Raw genomic sequence first — 10,184 nt, 5'->3', positions numbered from 1 at the left:
AATGTATTGCGGACGCAAAGATAATGGTATTTTGTAAAATGACTATATGAAGTCTTTAATTTCATTTTGTTAAATTCAAAATGCAATGGTGGTTTTTGTTTAGTTTGGTGTTCAATTTTCAAATAGATTTAAATTTTATATCAGTTTATTTTTAATAATATTTTTTATTTTGCAAATTAAATTGTATTGTCGAAGAAAATCTTTCTTAATAAGATACCAATTTTAATTTTTCTTTTTCAAACAGATTTATTTTCCTTATAATTATGTTTTCATATATATATATATATATATATATATATATATATATATATATATATATATATATATATATATATATTGATTTATATTAATTTTTTTATTTGACTACCACGTAATAAAACTCCAAGGGAATTTAAATCCTTTCCTAAACCCTAGGAGTATAACGAAAAGTCATCCAAGACACGTTGGAGTAATAAATTATGTATTGAAATTAAGAATCCTATTAAAAATGAAATCAATAACCGATGCATTGGAATTACCGACCTATAAAAACACCTCCATTAAATATCATAAATGCTAAGCCCCCACCAACACTTATCAATTTGGAATTGCGGCTTGGACAACTAATTATGATTTTTAATTGTCAAATATAACAATAATGGAGACAACTAATTAATGGTCTTTTCATCTTCTTCCATTCAGTTCAACTTTGAAATCTGCGTTTGTAACAATATGAGGGTAAATGGGCTATTGAAACCATTCCATATAGTTGAATCAGTGTGGTAGATTTTTCTACATCATTATGAGAAAAAAGACATCCCAAAAAGAAACTCATTCACGAAAGAGAAGAAACACAGGTCATTTTAAGGAGAACTTGTTGGATTCATGCCCTGAGAATAATGATGAGTCCTCTCCATTGCCTGTACAAAATCTTCCTCCATTATCTGCCTCCTCTGTTAGCAGGTAAGTTTTTTTTACATTATTATTCTTTTCTAAACAAGTTTAATTACGTTGGTTAATCTGAAAATTAAGACCATAGTTCATTTATTTATTTTTCAATAGACGAGTACTTCGTGATATTTCTAATGGTGCGTATCTCCGTTATCAGCCATCTTCAAGAAGTTTTTCTCCATTTGTAAGTGCAAATCACGTTTTAATTTTTTTTTAACATCATTGTTTATTTCTCATGCAGATCCTTCTTCCCAACAAGAAAGAAACCCAGATTGTTTTAATGGTATCCTATGTAATTCAGCTTCTCCTGTCATTTCATAAGTTTTATTTCGTTCTTCATTCATTTACAACAAAAAATAAATCGTATGAGAATATTCTTATAACAAAAATATTTGAATCCTTTCCATCCAATGGTGTGACACATTCTTCCGTATGATTTTTCTTATACTTTGATATTCTTGTCTATTTTATTCAAGCAGAATATTTGAATCTCTTCCCTCACATGTTGTTGCTAATCGTTCTGTGGAAAATCTTTCGCCATTCTCTGCTTCCCCAGTTGGCAGGTAAATTTTCTTCCTCATTTATTTTTTTACAACAATAAAGTAATAATTCATGAGGAGCTTTTTTGAGGTAGACATTTTTTTCAAGGCAAACAAATTTTAATTTTTTTTATCCCAGCAGACTGCACCATTCCTGTTCATCAACAGGTACGGAAAAAAGTTATGTAGAAAATCTTTCTCCATGGTCAGCGTCTCCCGTTGTTACGTAAGTTTTTTTTTTTTTTGGTCATTTGTTCATGTAGAACCACAACAAAATATCATACTTCGTGACTTCTTACAAGCTAAGATTTTTTTTTCAAGCAGAATATTTGAATCTTTTTCCTCCATTGGTGTTACAAATCCAATGGTGGAAAATCTTTCGCCATTTTCTGTCTCATCTATTCGCAGGTAAGTTTTGCTTCCTCATTTATTTTGTTTACAACAATATAGTAATCAGTCGCGATTTTCAAGGCAGACTAATTTTAATCTTTTTTATCCCAGCAAACTGCACGATTCCTGTTCATCAAAAGGTACGGCAAAATCTTATGTAGAAAATCTTTCTCCATGGTCTGCGTCTCCCGTTGTTCCGTAAGTTTTTTTTTTTGCCATTTGTAAATGTAGAACAACAACAAAAAATGATACTTTATGACTTCTTATAAATTGAGGTTTTTTTTTTCAAGCAGAATATTTGAATTCTTTGCCTCCACTGGTGTTACAAATCCTTTGGTGAAAAATATTTCTCCATTTTCTATATCACCTATTACCAGGTAAGTTTGGCTTCCTCATTTATTTTGTTTAAATAGGCTAATAATAAGTTGTCAGGACTTTTATCAAGGAAGACCCATTTTAATCTTTTTTTATCCCAGAAAACTGTACGATTCAAGTTCATCAAAAGGTACGGCACAATTTTCTGTAGAAAATCTTTCTCCACGGTCAGCGTCTCCCACTGTTCCGTAAGTTTTTTTTTTGTCATTTGTAAATGTAGAACAAAAAAAAAATTATACTTTATGACTTCTTATAAATTGAGATTTTTTTTTTCAAGAAGAATATTTGAATCCTTTCCCTCCACTGGTGTTACAAATCCTTTGGTGAAAAATCTTTCCCCATTTTCTATATCACCTATTGGCAGGTAAGTTTGGCTTCCTCATTTATTTTGTTTAAATAGGCTAATAATAAGTTGTGAGGACTTTTATCAAGGAAGACCCATTTTAATCTTTTTATATCCTAGCAAACTGTACGATTCCTGTTCATCAAAAGGTACTGCACAATTTTCAGTAGAAAATCTTTCTCCACGGTCATTGTCTCCCGTTGTTCCGTAAGTTTTTTTTTTGTCCTTTGTTCATGTAGAACAACAAAAAGAAATCAAATTTCATAATCTTATAAGTCGTAATTTTTTTTATCGAAGCCCAACATTTGAATCCTCTCCCTCAAATGGTGTTACAAATCCTTCCGTGAAAAATATTTCGCCATTTTCTGCCTCAACAGCGGCAGGTAAGCTTTCTTCGTCAATTATTTTTTTTTTAAATTGAATATAAGAGTAATAATTCCTTCATAATACTTCTTATTAAGCAGATCGTTTTGGACTTCTTATAATATCGATTGATTTTATTTTTTTAAGGCAGATTAATTCTCTCTCTTTTTCTAAGCAGACCATATGATTACCATTCATCAAAAGTTACGACAAAATCTTCTGTAAAACATATTTCTCAACGGTCAGAATTTCCCATGGTCATGTAAGCTTTTTTTTTTTTGGTCATTCATTCATGTACAACAACAGAGAAATCCTGCATTGGGACTTTTTATAAGTCAATTTTATTTTTTGGTTTTTTATCAAAGAAGAATATTTGAATCCTCTCGATCGAACGGTGCGAACAATTCTTCTGTACAAGATCTTTCTCCATTGTCTACCTCCACAGTTGCCAGGTAACTTTTCTTCCTCATTTATTCTTTACCACAAAAAAAAATTCTTACTTGGGAGTTTTTAATATATATATATATATATATATATATATATATATATATATTATTTTTTTTCAGACTATATATATATATATATATATATATATATATATATATATATATATATATATATATATATATATATATATATATATATATATATATATATATATATATATATATATATATATATATATATATATATATATATATATATATATATATATATATATATATATATATATATATATATATATATATATATATATATATATATATATATATATATATATATATATATATATATATATATATATATATATATATATATATATATATATATATATATATATATATATATATATATATATATATATATATATATATATATTATATATATATATATATATATATATATATATATATATATATATATATATATATATATATATATATATATATATATATATATATATATATATATATATATATATATATATATATATATATATATATATATATATATATATATATATATATATATATATATATATATATATATATATATATATATATATATATATATATATATATATATATATATATATATATATATATATATATATATATATATATATATATATATATATATATATTATTTTTTTTTCAGACTATGTGAAATAGACAATACGCAGGAAAATTCAAATACTTCGCCTTCAATTGTAGAAGACCTTAATCATTTAAATCCATGTCAAGGTTCCATTTCATCTCAATAACAAATTGCTTTACATTTATTCTATTATATATTTAAATATTTTTTGATATATCATATATAATTCTTTTATTTTTAATTTAGGGTATTTTCTATTTTATGTTTTATTCTTTTTTGTAGATAACATACATGCTAGAATACGTTGCAAGACCGTGACCGGTCAGAAGAAAAATTGAAATAAATTTAAAAATGCTCTCAATATCAACAATATGTGTGATTTAAATGGTAATCTTTTTTAATTTATTTATTGTATCAGTGAACATTATTGTATAAATATAAAATGATTGCCTATCTAACATGATAATTTCATTTGAATAGATTTGGACTATTCGGATGTAGGCGATCCTACTTTTGTTTGCCAGCATTGTGGAGCATTGATGTGGTATGAAGAGAGAATTCATAAAGATCGTAAAGCCCAGGCAGCAGAGTTTAGTCTTTGTTGTGCGAATGGAAAAGTTAAACTTCCTTTGTTAAAAACTGCTCCAGAAATGTTGGTTCAACTGCATTATAAGAATAATATCTTGAGCCGCCATTTTTTACTAAATATTCGAGCATATAACATGATATTTTCCTTCACCTCATTTGGAGGAAAAGTGGATACATCAGTAAATCAAGGGTCTGGGCCTTACTGTTTTAGAGTAGGTGGCCAGGTTCATCATCGAATGGGCAGTCTTCTGCCAACTGACTGTCAGACTCCAAAATTTACTCAACTTTATATATAAGATACTAAGAATGAAGTTGATCATAGACTGGGTTCTATAAGGCATAGTGCATTCAATCTTTTTTTCTTTGTTCGTTTATGTATTATATTTTTATTCATTTTATAATAGCACACTCAATTATTTTAATATTACGTTTGCAGTTCCACCAACAAAGAAGATATGCTTGATCCCAATATAATTCAATCCTTGAAAGATATGTTAGATGAACACAACAGTATTGCTCAATCTTTTCGGTATGCCAGAGACCGATATAATGAAGACAGCTTGAATGGTGTCAGGTTGAGGCTTATTCGAAGGCATAGTAGTTATGGAAGAGTTTATAATATTTCATTCGCATCCGAAGTTACTACTGTGATTGTTGGAGATATAGACGGCTCAATGGGTGATAGGGACATCATTGTTGAAACCCGAAATAGAGTTTTGCAGCGCTTAGATGTGCAACATCCGTTATACCTTGGTATGCAATATCCTTTGTTATTTCCTTACGATGAAGATGGCTACCGTGATGATGTCTAGCGCAATATTGAATCCAGTGGAAGAAAAAAACCTAGAGCCACTATCAGCATGAGAGAATTCTTTTCATTTAGACTTCAAACAAGATCGGGAGAGTCTCAAATTCTCCATCACTCAAGAAGACTTTTTCAACAATTCTTGGTAGATGTTTACACTATGATTGAGAATGAACGACTAAGCTTCATTCGTCATAACCAAGATAATCTCAAAGCTAATTTGTACCAAAATTTTATTCATGCATTTAAAAAAGGTGAAGATGTCGCAGCCAAAACTGGAAAGTGTATCATAATACCTTCTTCTTTCATAGGCGGACCTAGATATATGGCTGAAAGTTGTAAAGATGCTTTTGCAATTTGCCGTTGGGCTGGGTATCCTTATCTTTTTATTACAATTACATGCAATCCTAAGTGGCCAGAAATTTCACGGCTCCTAAATGCTAAAAATCTAAAACCTGAAGATCGTCCAGATATACTTTGCAGAGTGTTCAAATTCAAATTGGATCAATTGCTTAATGATTTAAGAAAGGAACATTTTCTTGGAAGAGTTAATGCATGTATGTATGTTGTATTCTACCATTTTTTCTTTTAATTATATTCATTTAACTAATTATACATGTTTGTGTGTTTCTACAGATGTTTGTACCATTGAGTTTCAAAAGGGTGGATTGCCTCATGCTCACATCCTACTGTTCTTGCACCCTTCTGACAAGCCAAATAGTGGAATTGATATTGATAGATTGATTTCAGCAGAGATTCCTAATAAAGATACCCATCCATCCCTGTTTTCGGCTGTCAACACTTACATGATGCATGGTCCTTGTGGTCCTGACAATTACAATTCTCCTTGCATGAAAGATGGAAATTGTTCAAAGAAATTTCCCAAGAACTTCTGCTCCCGTACTTTTATTGATGATGACGGATTCCCTCATTACAAGAGAAATAATGATGGTACAGTTGTCAACAAAAATGGTGTTGAACTTGATAATCGTTATGTTGTGCCGTATAATGCAAAACTTCTTTTAAAGTATCAAACTCATATTAATGTTGAATATACCTGTCAAAGCAAGGCCATAAAATATCTTTTTAAATATATTCATAAAGGAAATGATCGAGTGACAGCTGTGATCCATCATTCAAATTCATTTAGCCAGAGCACTTGCACAAATGACGAGATTAAAATGTTTTACGATTGCAGGTATTTCAATTCATATTAAATTGTTTTATGTAATATTTGTGCATCATTATTTTTTGACCTATTCTAAGATTCAATGCTTATTTCTTATAGGTATGTCTCTGCATGTGAAGCAGCTTGGAGAATTTTTGGATTTGATGTTCATTGCAGATACCCCCCTTGTTCAGAGATTGCCATTTCATCTACCCAATCAAAAGAGCATTGTTTTTAGTGATAGTGCTTCGATATTTGATGTAAAGACACGAGCAGAATCTAGAAGATCAATGTTCGAGTCTTGGATGGAAGCAAACAAAAATTTCTTGGAGGGAAGGGATCTTACTTATGCTGAGTATCCCACTTATTTTGTTTACAAAGAAGATACACAGGAATGGCATCCAAGAAAAAAAGGATTTTCAATTGGAAGTATAAATTGATTTTCTGCTAATAATGGAGAAGATTCCTATTTGCGGCTCCTGCTTACTTTTCAAAAGGGTTGTATGAGTTATGACGATTTGCGAACAATAAATGGAGTGCTTTTCCCTTCATTTAAGGATGTCTGCTATTCTTTAGGACTTTTGGATTACGACAATGAGTACATTGATGCAATTACAGAGGCAAGTACGTGGGGGTCAGCTGCCTATCTTCGATATCTGTTTGCTCTATTGTTATTTACCAACTCCATGACCAAACCCGAAAACGTTTGGGAAAAGTGTTGGAAGTTTCTATCTGACGATGTCCTTTATATGCATAGGAAAAGCATCGGACGTCAAGGTATGTGTTATGTGTATATTTCAGCAATTCATTAGTATACATTCTTCAGTCCAAATGAAAAAAAAAGATAGGTTGCTTTGATTATTTTTTCCCCAGATTTAATCTAATGATATATTCTTATAGTAATTACATTTCAGATAATATTTTACTGTTGTATTTTATTTTACTTTTGTATTTTTTCTTTTTCTTTGTTTATTTCTTATGCTTTTTGTTTGATGTGGATTCAGATGCGGTTCTTACGGAAGAGTCTATAAAAAACACAACACTTGCTGAAATTGATAAGGTACTGCAAAGCAATGGGAGATGTCTTTCTGATTACCCATCAATGCCTCGCATCAACGGTGAATCTTTACTTCATGTGCAAAATAGATTGGTGCTTGATGAGTTACTTTATGACAGATTTTCTATGATGGAAGAACATAAAAGACTAAAAAATTCCATGACTGATGAGCAGAGAAATGCTTATGAAAACATCGTTTCAGCAGTTTCGGCCGATGCAGGGGGTTTGTTTTTTCTTTACGGTTTTGGTGGTACGAGAAAAACATTTATCTGGAATACCCTGTCCGCTTATTTTAGATCAAATGGTGAAATTGTACTTAATGTTTCTTCTAGCGGAATTGCTTCTCTTTTGCTTCCTGGAGGACGAACTGCACATTCTAGATTTCGTATTCCCATTCATATCACTGAAGATTCAACTTGTAATATCACTCAAAATTCTCCTCTTGCCGAGTTGCTGGCAAAAACAAAGTTAATTATTTGGGACGAAGCCCCAATGGTACACCGATTTTGTTTTGAGGCCCTGGACAAAACACTGAGAGATATTCTTAGATTTTCTGATAGTAGATGTGTTGATAAGCCATTTGGTGGAAAAGTCATTGTTCTGGGAGGTAACTTTCGGCAAATATTACCCGTCATTCCTCATGGCAGCAGACAACAAATAGTCAATGCAACAATTAATTCTTCTCATCTTTGGTCTCATTGTCATTTATTGACTTTGACTAAGAACATGCGACTTACTACTAGAAATGGGATTAAAAATTATGCTGAAATAAAGGATTTTTCCGACTGGCTCCTTAAAATAAGAGATGGTGATCTTAGAGATAATATTGATGGAGAATCTATGATAACAATTCCAGATGGATTATTAATTGAGGAATCAGAACATCCACTGTCAGTTTTGGTTGATTTTGTGTACCCGAATCTCTTGGATCATATTAAGGATCATACATTCTTCAGAGAACGTGTAATTTTAAATCCTAAATTGACAGATGTTGCTATGATAAACGAGCTCTTAATGTCTTTGATTCCGGGTGAAGAAAAGACATATTTCAGTTCAGATAATGTCTTGAAACAAGATAATAATTCTCAGATTGAAGATGACGAGTTCTCACCTGAAATTTTAAATACCTTCTCCTGTTCCGGAATTCCTGATCATAAATTAATTTTGAAGGTTAATGTGCCGGTTATGCTATTGAGAAATATTGATCAGTCAAGAGGTTTATGCAATGGCACAAGATTTCTTATTTCAAGATTGGGAAACTGTGTTGTTGAAGGAACTGTTCTTACCGGAAGCAATATCGGAGAAACTGTGTTAATCCCTAGAATGACGATGAGCCCTTCAAGTCATTCATTTCCAATACATTTCCAAAGAAGACAATTCCCACTGGTTGTTTCATTTGCCATGAGTATCAACAAGAGCCAAGGACAATCTCTTTCACATGTGGGCATTTATCTCCCTAGGCCCGTCTTTACTCATGGGCAATTATATGTGGCACTTTCACGAGTGAAGAGAAAACAAGGATTGAAAATATTGATACTTGATGATAATAGTTGTGTTACAAATCGTACCTTTAACATCGTCTACAAGGAAGTATTTCAAAGATTAATGTAGTTGATTTGATTCTGTTTAGATGCATTTTTTGCAATGTAAGCACAAAATATGACTCATACATGCTTATTTGCTTAAGGTGCCCTCAAATCCCGTTTAGACAACATTTTTTTTGTCCTATATAAAAAATAATTCTCATCTTTCTTCTTTTTTTCCTGATAGTTTTACTTTTGTCTGTTAACATATTAGTGTAACTTATTTAATGAGTCTTTGCCTTCTACATCGCAGGCACAAGAAATGAAAATCATATAGCAAATGACATATTTGGTAAGTGTTGATCTTTTAACTCCATATTTGCTTGGTGTTATTATACTATGAGTGGTATGCATTTTTCTTTTTATATCCCTTCCTCATGTTAACATTGTGCAGTATAACGTATTATGGTGTATTATGATGCAAAAATAATTGATCCCTCTCAATAGCAGACCTTTATTTGTGGTTGATATTTGTAATATTCTGTTTCAATTCTGTAGTTTTTTTCACATGAAATATAGAACAAAATAGCAACACAATTTTTTTGTAAGTATAAGATTTGCAGTACGATTAACCAACCACGACGGATAATAAAAAATTTGATCTTTTTCCTCCATGCATCGCACGAGTAATACACTAGTTGGGTTAATATATGTAGAAATTTGGAGTAGCCGCCACAACAGTGAGGAAAGAGAATACAAACATCCAATGAATGTTCCACCTAATCTCGGATTGAAATTCCTAGATTATTATGTTTGCAATCAGTGATATTTAATTTTAACATAAATTACACTAATGTACTAATGGATATTATGCTAGATAGTGAGTTTGTTATTATTTTTTTTTTCTCTTTTCTGTTTTCCTAATTAAATGAGAACAATTGAGTTAAAAAAAAAAATCATAGTTAAAAAAAAGTATACATAGGTTTATTTATTTGTTATTTTCTA

At 30.5% G+C, this 10,184-nt stretch overlaps 1 protein-coding gene across 1 annotated transcript; it reads left to right on the top strand.

Moving 5' to 3' along the window:
• The first annotated feature begins 5,591 nt into the window (after positions 1-5,591).
• Positions 5,592-9,267, top strand: LOC133286514 (uncharacterized). The gene is made up of 6 exons (XM_061483935.1): positions 5,592-5,988; positions 6,068-6,421; positions 6,720-7,028; positions 7,176-7,376; positions 7,604-8,359; positions 8,729-9,267. The coding sequence occupies exons 1-6, from the start codon at positions 5,592-5,594 to the stop codon at positions 9,265-9,267; spliced, it is 2,556 nt and encodes an 851-aa protein (XP_061339919.1).
• Positions 9,268-10,184: the final 917 nt, after the last annotated feature.

The sequence above is a fragment of the Gastrolobium bilobum genome, unplaced genomic scaffold (genome assembly GCF_033153095.1).
Source record: "Gastrolobium bilobum isolate Gb01-03AN ecotype WA unplaced genomic scaffold, APGP_CSIRO_Gbil_v1 utg341, whole genome shotgun sequence".
In the NCBI taxonomy this organism is placed as follows: domain Eukaryota; kingdom Viridiplantae; phylum Streptophyta; class Magnoliopsida; order Fabales; family Fabaceae; genus Gastrolobium; species Gastrolobium bilobum.
Note: the sequence above shows the minus strand (reverse complement) of the source record. Positions and strands in the feature narration are given on the sequence as shown.

Excerpts from the sequence above, each read along its gene's own strand:
- LOC133286514 (XM_061483935.1), top strand. The coding sequence starts at position 5,592 with ATGATTGAGAATGAACGACTAAGCTTCATTCGTCATAACCAAGATAAT. Across the intron at positions 7,377-7,603 it reads GAAAAGCATCGGACGTCAAG|ATGCGGTTCTTACGGAAGAG; the intron begins GTATGTGTTATG and ends ATGTGGATTCAG. Across the intron at positions 8,360-8,728 it reads TCATCTTTGGTCTCATTGTC|AAGATAATAATTCTCAGATT; the intron begins ATTTATTGACTT and ends ATGTCTTGAAAC.